Source organism: Aphidius gifuensis, linkage group LG4, assembly GCF_014905175.1.
Source record: "Aphidius gifuensis isolate YNYX2018 linkage group LG4, ASM1490517v1, whole genome shotgun sequence".
Taxonomy (NCBI): domain Eukaryota; kingdom Metazoa; phylum Arthropoda; class Insecta; order Hymenoptera; family Braconidae; genus Aphidius; species Aphidius gifuensis.
In genome coordinates, this window is record NC_057791.1 from 21,626,416 (window position 1) to 21,653,478 (window position 27,063).

Sequence of the window (27,063 nt, forward strand, 5' to 3'; positions counted from 1 at the left end):
ACAGTGGATCGCAGAAAGCGTGGCCGGATGCGACTGTTTGCTTGGCTGATCACTGATTTGAATGGATACACAGCTCGATGGTTAAATCTCTAAGACTGATCGCAAAAAAATTCAGCTGAATCATTTCTTATCATAAAGTAATTATTAAATATTTTTTTTGAACTAATGATTATTATACTCTCACTATAAAAATACTATAAAAAGACATAACTTGCGTGTTCAATAAATTGGATGAGCAAGTAAAAAATCGAGCCATCAGATTTATGATAACAGGTAAATTTATTTTCTATTTGCTATGCTTTTACACTGATTGTGGTATATCTTAATAATGCCATTTTGGTTATAATTTTGTGGTTTAGCACTGGTTAACCATTTCCATAGTATTTGTATTAAACTTTCTGCTATTTATGTCAATATTTGAAAATGTACTAAGTCAGCAGACTTTGCTTCTAACATTCAGGAATCAAAATGCTACGTTTGGATAAATTCATAATTCAACAAATTGAGATTACGAAAGTTCAAAAATAATGCAATTTTTTTTTGCGTATATTTTTCTCGTCAAGAAAAAATAAAAAGCGAGAAAAATTGCTGTAGAAATTTTTCCAAAACATAGAAAGCTTGCATAGTTGCATTAAAAGACTACTTATAAATATTGTTTTTTGCATTGTCATGATGTTTTTTGAAATTAGAAACACTTGTCAGATATGAAGAATTTCTGGTAGCATATGTGTGCTGCCAACAAGACCAAATACCAGTCTTCTTGGCTGCTGCATTAAAAGTTAGCCAAGTGAGTCTGCATATTAATTGTCTTCAGTAAAAATCCAACCTATTTGTGCGTACAATGCAAACAACAAATACACACATATATTATGATAAATAAATGAAAAAAAAATTAGGGGATGAAAAGGGGGGTTTTATTGTAAAATGTTTTGTAACAAGGGGCGTTACCAAAATCTACCAAAGTTATATCAGACGGGAGGTGTTGGAGAAAGAGTGGGTTGTCCAATCCCTGATGCGTTCCGCCTTTCCCCACTATAAACATATAGTAATTCAAAAATTTGCCAACTGAGGGAGCTTGTTGTATGTCGTTTCTTTAAACTAAATAATATTCTCTCGATTCACAATTCCCTCACTCCACTACGCGGCCTGACAGGCGCAACAACGCTGTCGCGTCCTGCTCGGCATATATAACACACAAACACTGTTGTCTTTGTCCCTTGCGTTGTAAACCTTTAAAATTATACTGTATAATATCAAATCGAATAAATAATAATAAATAAAAAGCACATGCGCTGTATTATTTTGTGTATATTAATATTAAAAAATAATTACCCTGTAAAATCATTTGACGTTTCTGTGTGTTGTGTTGAGTTTTTAGTTTTGATAGTTTTTTCATATAATTTTTTTTGGTTGTTTATTTAACATTGTTTAATTTCAAAAATATTTAGTGTTTATATTGAGGAATTTTTTATTTTACATAGAATTATTATTTTCTATGCTCCAAAAGTTCGACATTGTGAATTTTGTTTTATAATTTTTTTTTTTAAGCTATATGATTTTAATAAACAAAATAAAAAAATATATATTTGTGATTAAAAATTACGTTTGTGTCGTGCCGACGGGTTAAAAAAGTTTTATGGTGATAGGTGATAAAGTGACAATTTGTGTATGAAAAATAAATTTTTATAATTTTTTAAAAATGTTAATTATTAATATTAAAACTTTAAACTCGTTATGATACGATTATTACGAAAACACATGTGACAATATAATTAATAAAGTATATAATTTTATTGCATTATTCGACTGTTATTAATTTTAAATATTTAAATTATTATTCAAAGTGTTAGTTATAATTGTATATATATATATTATGGAAAATATATTACAAATATTGTGACATGTATATAGTTTTTTTTTTTTATGAAAAAAAATCAAGTGTTAATATAATTATTGAGTAATAAAAAAAAATTTAAGACGAAGGATACAAGGACAATTTGCCAGGTCAATACGAGACAAGAGCCATCTTCGCGTTACCGGCATCTAGGTCCCCCGGTCTTCTTCTAGAAAGATCAACGTCTCGCACCCTCTGCGGGAATTACCCCGCGACAGCAGCCACCCTGATGGGAGTGTATGAGGAACGCGCCCCTCCTACCACCGGCATGCACTGGGTAATTTTTACATTTTATTTTTTCTTCATAAAATTATGTATCATATTTTTTCCTAAATAGGTTTTTTATTTACTCAAAAATCAAAATTATATCAATAAATAAATTAATAATTTTTTTGGTCATTTAACTTTCAAAAAATAAAAAACTGTATTTTGTAAAATTCAGCGAGAAATATAATCAACAATTTATAATCAAATATATTTTTATTTTTTTGACTGTTACATCTGTCTCACATTCTCTCTTGTCATTTTAAAATTGATAAACACATGACCTTTATATTTAAAGATAAGCCCAAAACGACAATGTATAGTTAAAAAATATTTTTAAAGTCAAATAAATTTAATCCAGTTATATTTACACACAACTCTTACTATTCTCATTACAAAAAAAAGGAAAGAAAAAATTACTCCAAGATTTTCCACACACTAAATCACCTGAAAATAATGTCTAAAATACAATATCATTTGAATGACGTGAGAAAATAATAATTAAGAAGTTTGAAATTATTATTATGATTTTTTTCATTTGAAAGAATGAATGGCATAAACAAGTGTAGATGTGGGAAAATTTTTATATTTTTATTATTACACTATTGTGTAATTATTTGGGAAAGTGAGTGATCTATTAACGAGTCATCTTGCTGCATAATATAAATTTCTTTTTAAAGTCAATGTAATTATTCAATTAAATATTTTTTTTTTTCATTAATATAGGCTTTATTTATTTTTTTAGTATAAAAAAAATATATTTTTATTTGATGATCATATTGAAATTGGACATAATATAATTATACTGAGATTATTTATTTTTTATTATTTTAATTTTTCTTAAACTTTTTGTCGAACGGTAGCGTTGACAGGGATGTGAAATTATTTATTTTAAACCGGTTTATTTTTGAATGGGCTATAAAAATTGAATTTGAAGTCTGTGCTGGTTGTTGTTGGTGGTGATATCTTTTAAAAATATCTCAACTTACAATCGACTGATAAATTTTTTATTTAAATTTCATTATATTTTATTTTTTATAAATATAATTTTTATTTGTTTTTAATATGTCTATTATATACTGAATAATAATATTATCTTGAAATAAAATTGCAACTGGAAAGGCTTCAAAAGTTATGGAATTTTTATTTATTATTCATTTGTCAATTGAATATATTTTTCTCGGTTTCATCAACGAATTTAAACGTTTATAATTTTTGATGTTAGACAGTTGTATATAGACGTTGATAATATCAATGTTTTTTTTTTTTTATTTTTTAACAAACGTCCTGTCGTATGGTTCACTGATTTTTCTATAAAATAGGGATGACTTTGCTATGGGCAAACACCCTTCTCGATAAACCCAGCGATAGAAAAATAAAATTATAAAAAAAATTGACTGGAAGGACTCGAGTTTCCAGCTGACACACGGCGGCATTTTTATTTTTTTTTTTCCAAACGCCGGATAACGTTCACCTGCCAGTATTATATACCTGCTATATGCACCTTTCAAAAAAATAAAAATTATATATTTCATGTCATATTGATGATTTAATATGTTAAATTTTTTTTCTCTTCTTTTTTTATTTTTTGACTTTACATCTTAAAATTTTGAATATTAATTTTTATATTTATATGATCGACAATCGATCATGGTAAAACATTGAAAAAATATATAAAATTTTTTTTTTTTTTTATTTTTCGCTTTCAATTAACACAGTGTTGTGCAATCAAGCAATTTGTCTTTGATGTTGCGTGTTAAGTATGTATTGAGTCGTCTATCTCAATCAACAACATAAAGAAAATTTTTAAATACAAATTATCTATATTATTAACTCAATTTTTTTTTAAGCGTTGAAAATTTTATTTACACATATCTAAAATTTATTTGTATAATTAATATTTATTATTGATGAAAAATATAATTATTATTTTAAATTTGATGAAAGTTGATATAAAAACTTTTTTATTTTTATTTTCTTTTTCAAAATATAATTATGTTAATTTAGGTTTTTTTTTTTAAAAAAGTGTCGAGAGTTTAATAGTTTTAGCAGTTCATCATAAATGATGAATTTAGGTATAGGATATAAAATATTATATCGAAAAAATGAAATGTCATGCAACGACCTTTACAATGTGTGTGTGTATTTAGTTGAAAATTTTATTCACACACTAGTCGGTTGAAATTATTTTTTACAATCATTATTATTATTTATTTAAATATGGATTACAACCTTTTTTTTTTTTATAATATTTAAATTTGTTATGCTGCAATGAATATTAGATAACATTTTTTATTTTTTCTAAAATATTTATTATTTATTTTTGATTATTTGCACTTAGTTAAAAAATAGTATAAAATTATTTGGAGTAATATTTTTTGAAATTTCGATAGCACTAAAATTTGCAGTGAAAAAAAAATTATGATAAATGACTCGAGTTATTTTGTGAGGACTTGAGATGACTTGAAAAATTTTATTTCAGCTGAAAGTCAAATCTTTTCAAGTCTATTCCAAAAAAAGAAAATAGAAACTCTGTAGTTTATTTTTTTTCTTTCTCTTTAATAAGTCAATCTTATATTTATAATTGGAGACTGATTATAAGACTTGAAACATTATTGTAACATGTAAATACAACAAAGCACTTTGCATCAAAATAAATAAATAAAGAAAAAAATAAAAAATAATATATATTAAACGAGATACAAAGATCGCATTCTCATTTCAATGATGGAATAATTGAGATGATGTTGTGTATATATCTCAAACGTAAATGTTTATTGGATTGTCGTTGTGGCTTGATTAAATGCATCGTGTAAAGTCCATTTACATTACTCGCGACAATCGTTTCAATATAACCAGATCTTTTTAAATGTATATACACACATGAGTGTGGCCGACGATTGGTTTATCTCTGGGGGCACGACAACGGGCGGAGTAAACAGTATTAAACCGGCTTCAACCCCATCACAAAAAATAAGTAGCCAAACAAGATTGTCATTATGTTTCAAAAGCCATCTATTTTTACAATATATATATATTCACCTTATGTATAAATTAATTTTGAATAAATCATTAGACATTCAATGATTTTTCCACGCAACTAAATTGCTTTATTTTTCATTCAAGTAAATATTTAGAAATATCAAAATAATTTATTGTTTCGTTGAAGGTATTATTTTAAAAATTAAAAACAATTTTTCTAATTCATTTTATTTTTTTTTTTCTAAATACTGCTGGCATACTGTTAAATAAATGAACAATTTATTTATGTTATGTACGACCACCATGATGCAATCCTCTCAATTCATGTTAAAAAATTTTTCTAATATTTTATAAATTCTAAAGCATATAGCGTTACATCCTGCTCATGTGCAGCTCTTGAGAAAAATATAGAAGAATTATTATGTCTGGTAACCTATCATCGTTTCATCAAAGTGCATCTTATATACATAAAATTATTAAAAATAATAATCGCATACTGCAGACTTTTTTTTAAATCAATAATTCAAAATGTTAATCTAAAAAAATATTAAGATTAACAGAATAATTGAGCATTTATTATTCTGGCGTCTGTTAGTCTCGTAAATTTGTTATTTCGTAAACGATTTGGTAGAGTGAAATAAAATGATCGTTTCAGTCTGAAGATATAAACAAAATCAAGTAATATTTTATTCAACTGCTCTTTGAATTGTCAAGCGGGGTTTTTTTTTTTTTTTTAGTATCGTAAATTGTGCATTTACAATGAAAATTAAAAATAGAAACAACAAAAATATCTTGCCTATCTTGTTGTCTACTTGAGCCAAAAGATTCGAGTAAAAAAAAACATAAAAATAAATGTTTTTTTTTGATGAAAACGACTTTGTTCTAACTGGTCATTAAATTAAGGAAATAAAAAAAAAATTTAAGCACAAAGATATTGAATAAAATAAAAATATTATTATAAAAATAAAAAAAAAAAAAATGAAAAAGAAATTTAGAAATTTAATGGAGTTATAAAATTGTGAAAAGGTTAGGAGACTGATGATAACCTAGACCGTCGCTGACCTCGCTCTTTTAATCAGTATTAAAATTGTTATTTATTTTTTTTTATTTTGCTCCAGTCCTAAAGTTAATTTTGCAGACAAAATTTTTATTTTATTATCAAGAGATAAACAAGTATTTTTCTTATCAATTCATCTTAGAAAGTTTCTTAATTCCTTTATTTTTTGATGATAATTTTTATTTATAAATATGGTTTTTAATATATATTTATAAATAAATAAAAAATGGTCCAGAATATTTGATAGTACAACGACAAAAATGTCATCTAAATTGTAGAAAGATTGACGGAGAAAAGATGGTGGAATAATCTTCAAAGACATTTGGGAATTTTGAGAATTGTTTTTGTTGAAAAAAGGGGTTTTGTCTCAACCTGAATATACTCAAATCAAATATCTGCGTCATTTACTATATTTATATTTAATTTTATTGTCGCAAATTTATTTATCGTTTCTCATAATTTGAAAAAAAAAAAACTACATGATGAGTAATGTAACGAAAAAAGAGACGCGCGTTTTCACGTTAAAGCTCATATTAAGTGTGTGTGTGTGTGCAAAACATGTGAAAAACGGAAGTCCATGTTGGATTAAATCGATGGACCTTTTGCTTCTTCGGTTGCCGCGGACCAAGAGCGACATTTCAGACGGCATTCTTTTCTCTATATATCCAGTCATCGTGTGGGTTATAAAAGTACGACGTGGTGGGTTTCTGCGTTGTTTAAGTCTTCTTGTTATTTACTTCACGTTTGTGAAAAATGAAAAACGAATATATATATACGCACTGAACATATATCTTTCTTGTACAAGTTGCACATTGGTGAAAGTCGTATAGTGCCTTCATCCAGATACAAAAAGAATAAATAAAAAAATAACTCAAATGATAAATGAAAAAAAATATTAACTATTTTTCATTGAAGATTTTTTTATGATGCTTAAATTTTCAAGAAAGTATAATCAGACCCAGATGCAAGCATTTAGAAAAAGCGGAAAAAAAAAATCTACCGAATTAAATAGTCAAAAATAAAGGACAAAAAATAAAACCATTAGTTAACTTCATTACTCATGTTGATAAATGCATTTCTTTAATTTAAAACTGAAAAAAATAATTTTTTTTTTCGATGATTATTATAACAAAGACTTTCATAAAAAAAAAATTTCTTCTTTTGTTGAGTAAAGTGTTTATATGTATTTATTTGGCAGACGATATTATCATGTGTATATGTATCCATGTTTGTATATGATCCAAAAACGTGCGGCATCATCAGAGCTTCACGTTTTTGCAATAACTACATACAGCTATTTCAGCTGTCGCGTTGAGTATTGGTTGTCTATACATACATGCGAGTCTGGTATATAGAAAAGGGTTTTTTTTTTTTATTTTGATGTAAGAAAAGAAATTCTCCAGGAAAAAAAAAACAACAAAGATACATATATAAAAGCAAGTGAAACGATAATTTATGTCGCGATATAAGTCGGAGAAGAGCGAAGAGAAAAGCCGCGCACTGTGCGCACTGACAGTTAAAAACATAAGAGAGCTTGCTTCGATTGGCCAAACGTTGAAGCACCATATAGGGTGAACGCGCATGCGCTTATACTTGTGACATCCATCAGCGTCTACCCAGCGTGCCACTGTCACACGCCGTAACCCACCATCACCCTCCTCCTCACTTCACCTCGTTTATCCACCACCTTGTAGGCCCATCCTCCGCCTTCTTTTCTCTCTTCTTGTCTCTTATTTATACCTTCACATACGTTTGCCACTGATTCAGAAGCTACCTCTTGGTACTAGCAAACAAGAAAAAAAATAAATAAAAAAAAAATTACCATTGAAACCCAGCTCCAGTTGATCCAAAGTTCCGGCTGATCTATGGCCATACAAAAAAAAAAAATAATAATAATGAATTTTATATGTTTTTTTTTTGTTCAAATTTATTTTTCGCGAATGTATTATATGCGCTTTAGAAATAATGTGTCAATGCTGATACTGTTGATTTGTTTCAGCAGCCGCCAAGCTCACAAGAACGGAGTAGCGGCTTGGCTTTGGGTTGTCAAGGTGGTGGTCAAGGGAGCGCCGGGGGACCTGGAGCCATTGACCAGACGAGGGATCTTAGCCCGTGTTTACCAGCGTCCATGGGAGATGCTGCAAGACCCACAACTTTACCATGTAGTCCCCCAGCATCTCATAGAACACATCAAACACATTGTGGTATTAATAATAATTGTTACGATGGACCAACAACCCCATATGATTCACGAGGTTATGACTCCCCAGGAGGTATGTTAATTTAGATGAGAAAAAAAAAATTTATTCTATACTGAATGAATGAAAAAAAAAAAAATCAAATATAAATTTCCTTTTTAAGATTGGACAGATCGAACAGGCAGTGAATCTAGAAATTATGAAAATTCAAATGATTTGAGTCTGCCACCACAAACAACAGCACAACATCATCATCACCATCATCATCCGCATAATCAACATCATCCTCATCAACATCATCATCATCCACATAGTCAATCACAAAATCATCAATTACAAATTCAAGACCAACAACAGCAACAACAACAGCAACAACAGCAACAACAAATATCCGATGATATTAATGCAATTCCAAAATTGGAACCACCACCAACACCACCAACACAGTCAGAAGATATCCCAGGGGTTACATGCGCTGGATGCGGACTCAAGATATCCGACAGGTTTTATCTACAAGCAGTTGATAGAAGGTGGCACGCTGCCTGCCTTCAATGTTCACACTGTCGTCAGGGACTTGATGGCGAGGTCACCTGCTTCAGTAGAGATGGAAATATATATTGCAAAAAAGACTACTACAAGTAAGTACATCTTAATTTTATATTTTTTAAATATTCATCAATCAATTTAAAAATTTATATATTGATATAATGAATATAGTCTAATTTCAATTGATCAATTTACAACAACAAAAAAAAATTCTGTTTACATGGGTATATCTTTATTTGATCAAACAAGTTTCAAAGTGTTCCATACTAAGATGCGGTTTCGAGACATTTGAAATTTGTTTGTATATACTTGGCGGATGAGAGAATTATTTATCATTCAAGCGTATAACCTACACAAAGCTTTCCAAACAATTTAGTATATCTTTTTGTCCTTGTGAATCATGAAAGCGAGATACACTAAATTCAAGAGCCTTGAATGACCTAGGTTTTTTTCTTTTTCGAAAAATATATAGGAAAGGTCATGTCACACATCAATTGAATTATAATTATCTTTTTTTCTTTCAATTGATAATTTATCATTATAAAATTGCATAGACTTACAGATAAAAAAAATACATTGATTGAAAAAAAAAAAGAAAATTAATTTTATGAAAAAGTTTCATCAAGAGAATATCAATGTTTCTCTCGTGGGTATATCATTGAGTACCGTGATGAAATGTAGATCGACGGTGATTTACTTATCGTGAATCGACGCTTCGCTGGAGGTAAATGGCCGAGTCGTGACCATTAGTCCATGGACTTGGTAGACGGGTTTGTCTGTGTGCAGTATACATATAAACATAGTCGCACAGTGACTTTAATATACAGTATAAAATCCTGTGAAAAGTAACCTAACCACCTTTGCGAAAGTTTCATATAGCAATTCTCTTATGTCGCGGGCCAAAAACACTTTTATTTTATTTTTTTTTTTTCTTTCAACGAAATAAAAATTTCAACATCCCTATAAACGTTCTTTTTTAGAATTTATTTCGATAAGTTTTTTTTTTCTCCTTCTTTCCACTTGAGTTAAAAAATAATTTTTGTGGTTAAATATTTTCAGGATGTATATTTTCTATTCATTAATACAAATAAAAAAAAAAACATTTTCTTGTTGAAAAATAAAAAAAGGAAAAATTGAAATCCTCGACCTAAATGCGATCACAAGGACAGATTAAGGTCTTTGTCTTGTTTGAACACAAGACACAGTTTATATATCACCGTTTTTGGGTTTTAGAATATCCATTTTTTTTCAAATCACTCAAACGTTTTTTTCAGTGACATTAAGATACTTTTAAATCTCCTTACGACCTCACTGAATGATCTCCAGATTTGGCTGATTGTCGTTTCACAAGTATTTATATATACACACTTTAATAGGCACGTGTTTTTCTGGGTATAGATCTTTATATATGTATTAAATATTTTATTTTTCTTTACTTCGACATTTTAAACAAGTCTGTGATGTTGCAAAAAAAATAATATATATATAACTTTTCGATTTGTAGCATGTGAAACTGTTTTTAATTTCATGTTTTGTAAAATGCAAGTGGCATTAAGTTGATTCTGACTTTGAACGATAGTACTGTAGTACAACAAATTCTACGAATTGAATTATGTTAGAAAATTGTCTTTGCAATTTGTGAATATAATATATTATTTAAAATATATTTATTTGTATATGAGTAGACGGAGTTGATACTTTTTGTAGGGAGAGATTGAAAATAAAATTCTTAAAGCCAGACCGGCGAAGCTAAAATTACATTAACGTATCGTATGTATACCAGATAGATTGAAAAGAATAGATAAGGAGCCGGTCTTAACTCAAGGTAATGAAGACGTGCCAAAAAATGAGCCAAAGAAATAATGATAATAATATAAATATATGAAAATAACGAAAGAGATGAAAGACAGTAGATAAGGATAGTAAAGATATGAGATAAAATGATGATACATAACGAAAAGAAAAAATAAAAAAAATTAATAAATAAAATAAGTGAAAACGACTTTATGCTGCTGGATAAAAATTGTGACACTTTGACATCTATACAGTTTTTTTTTTTTATACTTTTTATTTTAGGCATTCGCATAATTTCAATTATTTTTTATTTTTATATTTTTTTTGAAATTCAATATTTTTTTTTTTAGTCAATATTGTTGGAAAAATATTTCTAAATTAAATTTTCATGAAATTATGCTTCTAGAATTTGAAGAATGTCTAAATATTATTATCCTAAAATTTTTAATAATTAATTTCAATTATTTTTATTTTTTTTTCAATTCTATAATTTGCCATGATTTGCAAATGAGAGTCAGGAGTTTTTACTGAACGTTATGTTGATCAAAAAAATATTGCTAAATTAAATTTTCATGAAATTATATTTCTAGTATTTGAAAAACATCTAAATGAAATTATCCTAGAAGTTTTAAAATTTAATTTCAATTATTTTTTATTTTTATTCACGTTTTTAATTGATAATAAATTTTTATTTGTAAAAAAAACAAGTAAAAATTGTTTAAAAATCTTTTTTTTGTCATTTAAGTTTTGTCTTTAAATTTTGCAAAAGATATGCAAACGATTAAAATATTTTTAAGCAAATTTAAAACATCTTTTTGATCCAATTGGTCTTATATTTTTGCTTATGATTATATTAAACGAGGGTTAAATTCACCTGTGTGCGCAAACCAAGACATCTTTTGACATCCTGTCACGATAGTCATTTTAATAGTTGAACGGTGTCTTATCTCCAACCCTTGCATGTACAATCTTTTGAAAAATTCAACGATGGAAATAAAATAAATGACAAGTTTTGCTTACTGTCATTATAGAAGTCATCGCGTGAGACAACAATACTCTATCATTGTGTCATCTTTTCCTAAATCATATCTTACAGGAAAAAAAAAAATACATTGATAAAGAAATATGAATATAAATTTATTTCCTTTTTCATTTATTCATTTATTTCCTTACACGACAATACAAACATCACTTCCATTAAATCCTAAAAAAATTCAAATAAACAATTTCAAATTTGTTTAAATTATTTTCAATATATAAATTTTAAAATTCTTTTAATCATAAATAATGCAACATTGTCTTTTTGCGTGACATTTTTGATCGCCCGGTTGGTTTCGTCATAAAAATTACTTGTGCGTAAAGTATGCAGAAAAAAAAAAATATTTCTTAATCTTTATTTCTGTTAAATAAGCCGCAGTGATGATAGGTCAAAAAATAAAAAAAAAAAAAACATTTTTTTCATATAAATAAATATATTTATTTACCAACAAAATAAAGCAATAAAAATTCATTTCAATTATTCATAAAATTTACAATAATTTAATCAATCATAACATAAAAAAAAAAAATGATAATTTATATATACAAAACATATAATATTTTTGCATATTTATAAATTATAAATTATGATAGGTCCCTCAATTAAGCCTGTGTTACCGCAAAAATTAAAAAAAGCAAAAAAAAAAAGTTTATAAACCCAAACTTTCTTCGATCTGCCGTGTTTCATTTAAAAACAACTTTTTTCCATATTTTTTTTTCCTTTTTATTATTAATTTTTTATTTCAATTTCACCGGTGTGGATGTGTGTTGGTTTTTATGCTTTTTATTATTATTTTTCTTTTTTTTTTCGTCAAGTTTAAATGGTATATACACATAGGTTGTTAACGAGGTTGCGCGGGCTCGAAACGTGCAATGAATTATTTGACATTTCCGATTCAGGAAGTTAACAGGACGCATGGGTATTAATGGTTCGAATGCACCAGCTTACAGTATTTCATTGGACGATGAATTTAACCTGAAAACTGGGTATATTTTTCCGAGGTTGAACCGGTTTAAGGACGGATCGGAATGCATCTTGGGAAGTTGAGGGATATCAAGATATATATTTATATATAAAAATATATATTATATGTACGCATGTAATATATATAACAAGCACAAAAACAAAGTAGCACAAAAAATAATAAAAAATTGTTGAACGTTTAGTCGTTTATTTCATTTTATTTATTTTATTTTTTGAATTTAATTTATTGCTTGATACAATTTATATATATTTGCAAATATATATCTACAATTTGACATATGAACCAACTTGGTGAATAGAGAGTTAATATATCCATCATGTTGTGAGTATATTACATATTGAAATATGTATATAAATATTGAAAATTTATTATTATCTTGAGCTTGACAATTTTATATAGTTTTATAAAATAATCAAGTATTTTACGACAAAGTGCTATGTTCAATTAGATCTAACTACTTTGACATTGACAAATGGTTTGTTTCATTTGTGCTTTCAAGTCTTTTAATTTATCTCAAAATATATTTAATTTATTAATTTATGTGCAAACTATCAAAAGATTTATAAAATTTTAATTATTCTTTGATATATGATTGTATCTTTTTTTTTTCCTTGTTTTTTGCAATATTTAGAAAATTGAATTTGTTATTTTTTGTTATTTTTTTTTTAATGAATTTTTGTTTATATAAATTGTAGAGCGAGGTATAGTAAATAGATTTTAATTTACATTTATTTATTAAATCAATTTGATTTAAACATGAGCAAATATACTTGATGTTTTTTTTTTTTTTTTATTTGAACAGTCAGGCTATCTGGTAATAATTTTAAAAGTGAGTTGTTTTATTCAATCTTCAACAAAGATCGTGCAGTCATTAAGCTCAACATATAAAAGTTTTTTTTTATTTACAATTTTGAATAAATGCACATGTTTGAGATTGCATTTTAATATATAAATTTAAATAAAAAAATATTGATTAGTATATTGCATCGTCATGTTTTTGTTGATGATAATAATATGTTGATTTAAAAAGCAATGATTAAGTGTTAAAATAAAAGTTTTTGAATATTCATATGGTTTTTATATAATTACAAATTTATAAAGTGCATTAGTGATTGCACTTTATAATAGCAGTGTAATTATTTATTGACAAATAATATTTAAGATAAAAAATTTTCTATTTACACAATTGATTGTTGTGTCAATTTTTCTAATCAATTTTTTTTTTTTCTCATCAATTCAAAGCACTTTATAATTTATTCTAACGAACTTGTCAATTATAATATTACAGCTAGAAAGGAAATAGAAAATTTAAAGTTTTGCATTTTTCCAATCTAAAATTTTGCAATTTTTAAATTCAAAATTTACCATTTATTAAACTTGAAATTTATCATTTTTTAAATTTAAAATTCAACATTTTTCGAATTTGAAATATAATAGTTTCCAATCGTAGAATCGAATAGTTTATTAATATAATATTTAACATTTTTTATTAGCTGTCTAACGTACAATAATTACACAATAATTCAAAAAACCTAAAACTTTCTTAATCATGTATATTTTTTTCTTTGATACTAATCGCTGATCAATAATCATCAAAAATTGATTAAAAACATTAAATAAAAAACAAAATTGAAAGAAAAAAAAAAAAAATGAAATATTATATATACGTGAGTACAGTTCCTTTGATGACTGTAGCCAGGGTGGCAATGGTCACGCATCATGAAGATGATAGCGTGTTGTTATTATTGCATCCCATCGTACATATCTATCTCGCTACAGTTTCAAGTATATTATTATAAATCGCATATATACATGAATATACTAAAAGAAAAATGTACAATTCAGTTTACCTTACCCTCTCTTGCCCCTCAAAAAAAAAAAAAAAAAAAACATATCTTTCGTTCTTATAACCAAAAGAAACTACATCAACCTTGTGTTACGGATATGAACGCATCGCGTGTTCTTCCACGATGACTGAACTCGACTTCTACGGTCTATCTATCATCAGCGGATTCAAGCTCATCTTGATAATAAAAAAATAAATAAATAAATAACCCTACGAGTTTTCACATCAGGACAACTAAAAAGTGTCCCGCACCTTTTATGTCTTCAATAATCATCAACATTGTTGCACTTTTATTAATTTTTTTTAACATGAATATTTTAAAAAATCATAAAATTTAAAATTATTGTTCCTTTTTTTTCTTTACCCTCAAGTATGTAGGTATATTTAATATGGTTTTTAATTCAAAAAATATATTTATACATATAAATTTACCATAAAATTGTTTTTAAAATATATTCCTTCTTTTATGTTGTATTTTTTTTAATTTTTTGATTTAATTATTTTACACGGGAAGTGCAACAAGATTGAGACATCATCTTCCAATAAAATTTTTATATATATTTTTTTAACACTCATAAGCTACCGCTTATATTTCAAGTTTGATAATAAAAAAAATTCTCGTCTTTTTGATGCACAACAACCTGCAAAAGTAATAAACGTATAAAAGTATTATTATAAATTTTAAAAAACATAACATAAAAAGATGCAAAATAAAAAAAGAAATTAAAAAAATCAAAAATTATATGTGAGTGTAATTTAAAAAAAAAATATATTCAAAATAAAAAGGACATTTTGAATGACTATGTGCTTTGAAATAAAAGTAGTCTATAAAAAAAAAATATAATTTTTAATTTTTAAATTCCAAGTTGATATCTTGCGTGGCGTCCCGTTGGGATTTTCGGTAGAAAAATAAGCGAAAGACATAAATATGACAGAGTCACAACCCCAGAGGAAACACTCGGAAAGGTAACATAATACCACCGCGGTGCCTGGACACTCTGACACCCAGGGCATGTATCATCGGTAGCCAGTCTGGCGTCGCAGTAATTCTAAATTTTTTTTTTTTTCTTCTCATTATTATTTTTTCTATTTATTTTCATTTTTTTTTTTTACATGAACAGTAAAAATATACACGCAAATAAACACGGTCTATGAAATATTTGACTTGCAAAATAATTTCTTGTTTTTTATTTTTGTTTTCAAGTGAAAAAATTTATCTTTTTTTTCGTAACAATACTGACATTTTCAAAAAAAATTGTTTTAATTTTAAACAATTTTTTTTTTTTATAAATAATTGCTTACTTTGATGAATTTAAATCATTAAGTTTTGAAGAATAAAATTTAATACTCGATAGTATTTTTTTTAGAAGAAAAGAAATGATTTGAATGAAAAAAAAAAAAACAAATAGAATATTAATTTTTTGATATGATTAATATGTTAGTGTGGTTAACATAGATATGTCCACAGGGGGCAAGTAGTTCAGTATCATGTAGATCTCGACAAGATATAAAGACATTTGTACAACCAACACCTGCAGCTAACTTAAATGCATCAAAAATAAATGCATCGATAAATTGTGGTTATTGCTTTTTCAAAAACCAGTCATCAATATCATCCACTACTTTTACTTTTTTAAAATTATTTTTAAAATATGATATATATATTTTTCAATGGATTATTATATTCATAAATTCGTGGTTTTAATTCTACAAAATATAGCCATTATTTAATAAGTCATAAAATCAACACTTTTAAGCAAAACAACATGTGCAATATACATTTTATTGGACTAATGAATATTACTTTTAAATTCAGACTTGAAATTATCATAAATAATCATTACGTGTATTTTTATTTTTTTCTCGTACTGGATCGGTGCTTTGACTAGTTTAAATATTTAATTTAAAATTAAAATAAATTACACAAATAATGGTGCATTGACCAAGTATTTAAAAAATAAAAAAAAATAATAATCTATGAAAAAGTATTTAATTACAAAGCTTATTAATAACAAATCATAAATTTGAAAAAAAAATTTTATTAAATATATTTTTTATTATACAATCATGGTTTTTAATTTTTATATAAAAAATTATTATCTATAAATGTTCAATTCAAAAAGAAAATTTTAATATGCAGTAAAATTATAAACTATATATTTTTTTTTTCATTTTGATATACACGATACAGATTCCAAATGGATTTTACGATGTCGTGTGGATGTCGCATTAGTCATCCAATGTTTAAACCCGACACTTGGTTGTGGTTATATATATGCACACATGCACTTACCAATGTTACCAAGCAATATGACCTGTTCATTTTTTGATGTTATATATTTCTCTCGTTTTTTTTTATTTATTTTCTTCGATGACATATATTTCGCTGGTCCCTTTTTGTATCCCAAGGACAGTAAATTATTATTTGTCTGATAAACAAAAAAAAAAAGGATAAAAAATTACCAAATACCAATATTACTATTGGCTGAGATAAAAAAGTAAAAAAAAAATTTAAATAAAAAAATTCAATGACAGAAAAGAAATCAAAATGCATCGCGAATATCCTTTACCAAGAGAAGAGACATGCTTGATAAAAGGAAGAAGCACTTTCTCGGTTCATTGATCTAAGATTATCAGGAGAAGAAGAAGATGAAAATAAAAAATAAAAATATACATATAAGCAAAAGAAGATGAAGAAGAAGTAAAAGATTAAGAAAAAAAGAAATTAAATTTGAAAAAAAAAAAAAACATTTAAACAAGAAAGTTGGTGGTTGTCAAGCTCGTTTTTGAAAAAAAAAAAAAAATATATGTATAAATATATTTTTAATTTTGTTTTATAAATACAAATGAAATAAAACATTGGGCAATGCTTTAGAAACATGGTATGCCAATAAGAAGATGCAAGTAATATAATGCCATGATCTAGATTAATGCAAGGAGCCAGGGTGCAGTCACGTATAGTACAACCTACGCACAGCGGTGTCCATAGTCCAGCGACAACCAGCCACCAGCATCATTCATAAAATAAAACGTGTTACAAGTGTACACGTAAAAATGCAATAAAAAAAAATAGATGCAATGTGTATAATAATTATAAAATAAAAACAAAAATAAATTGAATAATAAACAAGTAATTAATTCAAAATAAAAATAGAAAATTAAAATTGTTTTTATCCTACGAAATATATATTTTTTTAAACAAAATAATATATTTCTGTAAACACAAATAATATATTTTTCAATATTTATTTATTTAATAAATAAAAAACATAATTTATTAAGTAAAAAAGTAAATTATAAAAAAAAAAAAGTTTTTTAAAATTCTCAAATCCTGTGAACAAGCAAACACCCTCGGACACACCCTACATGAAGAAAAATAAAAAAAAAAAAAAAAATTCATCATGATAAATGTGGTGAGATATTCAAGACCTGAACTGTAAATACAAAAAAAAAAAAAAAAAAGAAATATTTATTTCAAATAAAAAATACAAGACTAGTGTGCGAACGCCCGGCAAGTGGTCCCCAAAACACATACGCCTCTATTTTATAAAAGAATTTCCGATTCATTGTAAAGATTTGTGTGTGTTTAAATAAATGTTAAATAAAAAAATGAAAATAATAATAATAATGATATATACTATAGGTAACACAGGGGGCAAGAAATATACATGAGGCCCAAAAAAAAAAATTGTATAATAATGTAACGCATATGGCAATATTTGTAAAACTCGACGGGTTACCACATGAAGGGACAACCGCATCCGCAACAAAAATTATGAATGAGATTATTTTCTTGGTGTCTAGTAGTACATGAGTGTACATCAATACAAGACCAAAAAATAATAACAAAAAAAATATATACAAGAGAAGAAAAATAAAATAAAAAAGTACGATTATTATTGACGTTGTTTACACAAGCATATATAGTCCAAGTGGGATGAGACTATGACCGAATAACCTAACTGGACCAGACGATTACCCAATGAATCCGATTAGTTTAAAAATTTTTTATTATTAAACCACAACCTCCTGGTGTTAAGGTAACAAACATCACGTATTGACTAACATCAAATGTGACAATTGAATCGCAAAAATTTTACGTTTATATAAACTTAAATTTAATCTCCCTTATTTTTTTTTTTTTTATATTTTTAACAATAGATGTTTCTTATAATTATCCTAGACAGCTGTTTAAAGACGCTATTATAAATAACACAAGACAATTTTTTGCTTATTTTATTTATGTTTACTTTTTTTATTTTTTTAACAAATTATTTTTTAATAAGTTAAAAATCAACATGGCAATTTATTTAAGAGTTAAAAGATAGATAGATGTGAGGTAGTGAAGAGAATGATATCATGAAAAGATACACTTGGTTTTATCTTTTGATTTTTTTTATTAAACGGACCACTGTAATGGAGACTGCTGGGTGCCGCTAATGCAGTAGCGATGTCGAGCAGTCACCACGTTCTAAAGCCTGTCTCCATCTTCTGATATCATTTGGTATATAACGCTTATATCGATTTGGTATTTATTTATACATTTTATTTATTATCATTATTATTATTTTGTTAAGAATAAAAAAATCTTGGTGGGAAATGCTTTGAAACGTGTCTTATCCAACTTGAATTTTGCACTTTTATCTGACCAATATCACCTACACATTCATACGCGTATTCAATGCCATCATTGAAATTTGTACTTTTTTTTTTTTTTTCCTTGAAGAAAAAATATATATACTATTGTTGTTGTTGTTGTTGTTTTAACTTTGTCAAGATTTTACATAAGAAATTTATTAATTTATAATTTTTTTGATTTAACTTGCAGAATGTTTGGAGCTATGAAAAGATGTGCAAGATGTCAAGCAGCAATATTATCATCTGAATTAGTTATGAGAGCACGTGATTTAGTATTTCATGTTAGATGTTTTTCATGTGCAGCATGTTCAGTACCATTAACAAAAGGTGATCATTTTGGTATGAGAGATGGTACTGTATTATGTCGTGCACATTATGAAATTGGTGCTGAATTAAATCCATCACAAAGTCCACCAGTACCAGTATATCCACCAGGACCACATTATCCTGGACAACAATTTATATCAAATGATTTTTTACATCATCAAACACGTCATATACCCTCACATTCACATTTATCATTACATTCACAACATCAAATGACACATGTTAGTCCTGTTTCACTTCAACCAACTACACCATCAGCTTCTGATAGTGGTACATCACCAAAAATACCATATTTCAATGGTGCCGCAACCACTGGTAATAATACTGGTGTACCACCACCAAGACAAAAAGGCCGACCAAGAAAAAGAAAACCCAAAGATCTTGAAGCGTTGACAGCTAGTCTTGGTAAGTTGATATTTAACATCTTTTTATATTTATTTTTTTTATTTTTCAAAGAAAAATAAACTTTCTTTCAAGTTTATTTTTATATTTTTTTATACTAGTTATTTTTTGTGGGTGTAAATTTTTATTATCGTTTTTTAAATTTAAATAATTGTCATATACATTACATGCAAGTTTAATGATTTATTTTTATTTATATTTGTTCAAATCAATCGTTCAAGTCTCATGTAATACACACGTGTATGCATAAAAAAAAAAAAAAAAATTAGCAAGTGACATTACGCGCGTCATTACCATGTGCCAGACACATGCCGCTGCGGCTTTGCTAAAACAAAGCGAAACATGAATACGCGTTGAAGGGAATTAACGAAAATAAAAAATAAAAAAAAAAATTAAGTTAGTAGGTGTCTTTGGTTCACGCAACTTTGCTCCCTGGTGTACTTGACAGTCCGTTAAATTGCTCTATGGTGAATATATTTTGAGAGAGCTTTTCCCAGTAGTTATAAGCTTCTTGAAAATATTTTTTTTATCCCTGCTGACTTGATGATGTATATTTTTTTTCATGCATCCTTCATTGATTAATGCAATTATATGCACTCAAGATATATTTCTCAATTACTCATAATATAATTTTATTAAATTAAATTTAAAATTTTATTTATGTTTATAAATTTAATTTTATTGTACAGTGGTTAAATTACTTTGTGTTAATATTGTTATTATTTATTTTATGAGTAAATTGAGATAAGAGTTTTTGGTTGACTGACTTTGTGTGTCCGACGGTCGCGTGGCTATATAAATTGTAGGAAAAAAAAAATTCCCCATCAGAGGTTAACTCTCTTTGTCACTGGGATAATAATATAAATAATAAAATACGGATGTCACACTTTATCTCTAACCAACTACTAAAACGATGAGTCATTAATGTTAACCGGAAAATAATTTATCTACATGCATTTATTTATTTATATTTAAATGTATATCACATCATTTTTTTTTTTTTTTTTTTTGTGAATAAAATAGTTTAGAAATCCTTGTACAATTGTATATTTAAATTATTATTATTATTATTGTTAAATTCTTGTAAATAAAATCTGATTTAAAGTAAATGTTTTTAAATTTTTTAATCAGTAAATATTTATGGACAATGTTTTTATTCTTATACGAGCTTGATGATTACAATCGCGTACAAAGTTCGAGGATTTTTTAAATGGTCAAAGCACAGTGAATTTTCAAGGTCGGTAATCAAATGGTTTTTTATATATCGTGTTGAAGGTGTCTTTCTTGTGGTAACCAAGGATCCAAGTGATTTACGCTAAGCGTAGGCGTTCAACGTTTGCCACTGAAGACTGATAAAAAAATTTGTCCACTCAACATAAATTCATGAGTACAATTCTCTTGCTATTATTTTGTTTTAAAAAATATAAATCTCTTTACATTCGTGTGTTTATATTTTGTTCGTTCGTTATTTATTTTTTATTTTTTATTATATAAAATTGTAGCTTTTTTTTAACCATGCTCTCTTTTTTTTTTTAATTCTTTTTGCGCACTTTGTCACTTTCTGTTGGTGAGGTGTGTCTCTCTAAGTCATGTTGCACATTTAACAAATTTAAAACACATTTAAAAATAAAGAAAAAAAAAAAAACCTGTCCAGTTGAGCGTGGGAAACAATAAGACTTTCCACATATTAAGAATTGATTTTCTTAAAAACTTGATTTTAAATTATATATATTTGTAATTTAAAAAATTAAAGGTAAATAAATATAAACGACACTTTTGGACATCCAAGTTTTAACGCTCTTTGCGTGAGATGAATGTTAAACATGACCTGATTTGGAATTACATTTTATTTTCAATAAAAACCCTTGCTTCATAATCAATAAAAAAAAAAAGAAAAAAATAACTTTATTTGTTACGTAATAAATTAATTTACAATTAAATATAAAATTAAATTTTCATGAAAAAATTAAATATTAATATTTTAAAATTATCATAAACAATTTTTAAAATTAAATAAAAATAAATTCCTCAATTTTCTTGTTTTTTTTTTTTTGGTAATAAATTAATTTCCAATTAAATTTTCATTAAAATATATAAAAATTAATATTACAAAGTGACCAAATAATTGTCTAAAAATTCAATGATATAATAAACAAAATAATAGATCATAAAAATATATAAGATTGACAATTTCATTGGTTCTGTTACGTTTAGTTCAACACAGTGTTTTGATGTGTATCACGGCTCATTAGCTTCTGAAGTGCAAACGAGAAAAGATCAGTTTGTATATAAGCCATGTTGGGTGGTAATATGTATGCATGTATTGTGTATATGTGTACATGGATATAAAGATTAGAACGTAGAAAAAAAAACCAAAAAAAAAAAGAGTGATAGTACTGTGCAATCCGAGTATGCACGAGTCTCGTATACATGACCAATTACAACTCTATGTAATCGTCAATTTGAATAGTTTATAAACATGCGATTACACTTGATTATTAAACTTGCATATTATCATTATTGTAAATACAACAATTAATTTATTAAATATTGTATATTAATAATATTTATATGTAATTAATTTTAATAATAATAGAATGATAATTTGAAATTTCGATTTTTAATTGCAGACCTTAATTCAGAGTATATTGATATGCCATTTGGAAGAGGTGGACCAGGTACACCAGGTATGGGTGGTTCAAATAGTCGAACAAAACGTATGAGAACGAGCTTTAAGCATCATCAATTGAGAACTATGAAGAGCTATTTTGCCATCAATCATAATCCTGATGCCAAGGATCTCAAGCAGCTTTCACAGAAAACTGGATTACCAAAGAGGGTACTACAGGTAAGCTGATTTTATTTTTTATTATTATTTTCTTACAATAAATATTGCTTGTAAGCTTGTGATAATTATTTTCTATAATTATTAATTAATGAAAATTATTTAAATTAAATTCAAAGTAGACAAAATCAACTTTTTTTCAAATAAAAAATAAAAGGGTATTTAAAAATTTAAATAAATAATTATTTTCTGTTGATTTTATTCAACAATTTATATGACAATCAGAAAATACAAATGGCAATTTTTAAGTGAAAAATATTGATGGAGAAATTAATATTAAATTTTATTATAAATTAATTATTACATGTATTTTTTGCTATTTTTTTATGCTATTTATTTTTTAGTTTGAAAAAAATTTTCAGTATAATTTTACAAAGATTCATTGAAACATTAATTTATGATGTAAAATTATCCTAATGAGTTTTTTTGTTTTTAAAGTTGATTTATTGATATTTTTGGAGATTGTCAAGTTCGTGTCTTAACGAAAGAGAATACAGATAAAAGTAGTCAAAGTGTGACGCCCCAGAAGATGAATCGCCCATCAAAAATATCTTTAATTTTTTTCATTCCACTTGTTTTTTATTTTAACTTGAAAACGAGAAGAACTTATATATATTTACCCTATGAAAATATTTACAGGATAAAATAAAAAATATAAAAGAGACATGATACTTGAAGCACGCGTGTTTGTATATAGGCACTTCCAATTAGTGCGTCCCGGTCTACGAGAATGGCTAACTTTTCTCGGATGATATTTCCGTCGACGCTGTTACTTTTATTCGTTAACCGCGTTTATAAAGTAAACCTGGCCCGCACACAGTAGTCTTAAAGACACACAAGTTACCACTTGAATCTCGTTAAAATCATTTCAATGTAACTCTTGCCACATTTATCTAAAAAAAAAAAATATTCACACCAATATATAAATCATTTTAAGATTAAAAGAAAATACTAAATAATATACTTAAAAAAAAAACTAATTTTTAAACAAATATACTGTCTGTCTTGCTTGTTGTTTCAATTATTATTCTATCATTTAAATATTTTTTTTTTTATCATTATCTTATCAATTCTTATCAATTCTATTCAAAGTAAATACAAATTTCTACAATTTTTTAAAATCTATTTCTATTCAAGATGAAGCTATTTTTTCTTTTGATATTACAAAAATAATCTTGTAATATTTTTTTAAATAGTTTTTTTCGTTCGAAAGACAGAGCTTTTTTTTTACTATATCATTAAAGAGTTGTCATTTTTTCTTTTACTATTTTCTACACTGCGAGTTTCGAAACTAAAAAAAAAAAAAAACCAAGACGAGAAAATAGATAAAATAAATTTTGTTAAAAAGAAAAAAAAATTTAGAAATGATATATTGAAGAAAAAATAAATAAAAAAAGTAAAACTCTATTGTATTTGTGCGCAGAAACGAAAGGGTCTTGGGTGTGTACGCCATCTTGGTTGATATTGATCGCGAGAAACACATCGTATATATATTACTATGTATATATAGTTGTCTCTTTTTATCGTCTGGTACATAGATTTTGGTTTTTATTATATTTCTTTCTACCCAACATTTGTGGTATTGGTTACCTCTCATTTTTCCTTTTTTTTCATCTCAAGAACTCTTCGAGTTTCTCCTGAAAAAAAATATAAAGGGTGGAGTGAATTGCGTTAAAGAAAAATGGCCGTTTCGAATACTTATATAAATTTTTTTTTTTTTTTTTAACTATTGCTACATACAAATATTTTTTCTCTTAATAAAAATAACGTTAACCTAGTTTTATTTATTTATTTTCTATTTTTAAATGTACATATCAATTTTTTTTTTCTTCTCAATTCTTATATGAAATCACCGGATGTATTATAGGTGTATATATTTTATTCTATCACCACTTATGGTGAGTTAATAGTGACGTGTGTCTTGTCATTTAAAAATTATTATTTTGTTCAATTACTGAGGTCATACATGATTTTTAAGTGACAGTAAATATAACTTGTTGAATTAGTTAATTAACTAAAGTGTAAATAAATAAAAAGAAAAAATGACATTACATTTCAAGTGTTAAATTAGAAAAAAAAATATAAATTAATTAAGAAAATAAACAAATAATTTATAAGCAATGACTGACAAGTTCTTTGATGATTAACCGCGACACTTTTCACTTTGTTTTCCTTTTTTTTTTTTTAGCTTATTTATATAGTAACCTAGACAAATTGCTCATTCATGGTCAATCATTATACAAAACTCTCTAACACAGCAAAACTAGAACACTCTACATTTTATGCAATTAATTATTTTAATTAATTTATATAAATACATTAAAATAGTGATAGAATTGTTAAATTTATTGATAATTTTTTTATTGTTGTTTTATAATTTTTTCTTGTTTTTTAATTACAGGTTTGGTTCCAAAATGCACGTGCAAAATGGCGACGTATGGTACTTAAACAAGAGGGTAAATCAGATAAATGTGGTATTGATGGAAATTCACTTGGTGATCTTGAGTTATATGGTAATAGTGCTGGAAGTGGTGGACCACCTATGAGTCCTCAATTTATGCTTGGTGGACCTCACAGTCCGGCATCTCTTGCATCATTGGATTGCGCGTGATTTGGTACCTTTTTTATATTTCCTTTATTATTTTTCTTCCTATATTCCTTATTATATTCATATATTGACTGCAAATATTCATTTAAAAAAAATTTAAAAACCATCAATTATATTAATTAATTTTAAATAAATTTTAAATATATATATATTTTTTTTTTCTCATTCAAATAATATATACATCACTGAGTTTTGAAATTTAATATTAACATGTCCATTCAATTGTAGAAAAAATAAAAAAAAAGAATCGGATACAAATTGACTTGAAATTATGGTAAAGAATTTTTAGAAAATTTTAAAAATATAAATAGGCAATACAAGCATCCTTGATTGTTGAAAAAATTAAAAATTAAAATTTCTAAATTCAATACAAACATCTCAAGATGAGACTATTAAAATTGTAATTTATTTTTATTTTTTTGATTATATTAAATACCTGTATAAATTTATATAATATTTTCAATAAAAAAATTCATATTTATATTTATTTTCTTTGCTAAAAATAAAATTAATTAAACTTTTTTTTTCTGTATACATTTTGATGGATAATGTATATAAACAATTAATATATTTTGTTAATATTAATTCTAAAATAATCAGTGATAAAAACCTATAAGGAACAGAGAATACGTAGACGATATAAGTTCGTCCAAAAAACTGGCTGTCTAAAATATTATTCCCTGTGATTTCCTTAAGGTTTAATTATATAAAAAAAATTCATTACGTAAATTAATATTAAATGTTGTGAATATTTATTTCAAGTCCCGGGGACATTTGTAAAATAACTACACGTCACTGCCTAAATTATTATTTAGAGTTATGTGAGTGTTATATCATATAAATTGTATGATAACTATCTTTTAAAATAATTAAAAATTACAAAATAAAATACAACAAAAATCTATATATAAATATATAAATATGTGAAAAAGTATGAAAAATTAAAAAAAAATGATAATTTTAAATTTGCAATTTAATTTTGCACTTGTATTATATTATGACGAATTAAGAAAATGAAATTTTATGTATTTAAATTATAACGCTCAGCTCGCTATTATTTTTTCCTTTTTTTTTTTCCATTAAAATTCCATCGTGGGCTAAAATTCAACAAATATATTATTATTATTATTTTTCATATATTAAAATGTAAATTGTGAGCTTTCTTTTGTAAAAAAAAATCAATGAATCTCATTGTTCTTCCAATATTGATAATTAATAATTTCATTTCTAAAAAAAAATAAATATCAAAATGAGATATCAAACAAAACGTTCCTTCATTTAGAAATTCATCATGACACGTACAACAGATATGAGAAAAAAAAAAAAATCAATTACATATAGTAATAATTGTACTGATATTATTATTAATGCTCCTGTCATTATATAAGTTATAAAAAGCGACTATTTTTTTTTTTCCATTGAATATAAACATAAAATACAAAAAAAAAAAAAAAAAAATCTAAATGCTGTTGTTATTATTTCTAGTGTAAATTTATTTATTAAACTAAAAAAAATTAAATATATATATGTTTTTTAGATATAAAAAAATATTTTTTTTACAATCTTCAAAGTAACATTGTAAAGCATGTTACGAATCAGGAAACATTACAAGGTGGATGGCAGAATGTGTGTGTGTGT

At 26.0% G+C, this 27,063-nt stretch overlaps 1 protein-coding gene across 2 annotated transcripts; it reads left to right on the forward strand.

Moving 5' to 3' along the window:
- Positions 1–1,131: 1,131 nt before the first annotated feature.
- LOC122855674 (protein apterous-like) lies at positions 1,132–26,859 on the forward strand. 2 transcript variants are annotated; one of them, XM_044157221.1, is made up of 6 exons: positions 1,132–2,171; positions 8,200–8,470; positions 8,559–9,033; positions 19,434–19,975; positions 22,603–22,820; positions 25,219–26,859. In XM_044157221.1, the coding sequence occupies exons 1-6, from the start codon at positions 2,124–2,126 to the stop codon at positions 25,426–25,428; spliced, it is 1,764 nt and encodes a 587-aa protein (XP_044013156.1). In that variant the 5' UTR covers positions 1,132–2,123; the 3' UTR covers positions 25,429–26,859. The 2 variants fall into 2 exon arrangements, with proteins under 2 accessions (XP_044013156.1, XP_044013155.1); XM_044157220.1 differs by having other exon boundaries at positions 1,882–2,171; positions 8,197–8,470.
- Positions 26,860–27,063: the final 204 nt, after the last annotated feature.

Coding starts and splice junctions, on each gene's coding strand:
- LOC122855674 (XM_044157220.1), top strand. CDS start 2,124: ATGGGAGTGTATGAGGAACGCGCCCCTCCTACCACCGGCATGCACTGG. Junction 8,471..8,558: donor AGGTTATGACTCCCCAGGAG/GTATGTTAATTT, acceptor TTCCTTTTTAAG/ATTGGACAGATCGAACAGGC. Junction 9,034..19,433: donor TGCAAAAAAGACTACTACAA/GTAAGTACATCT, acceptor TTTAACTTGCAG/AATGTTTGGAGCTATGAAAA.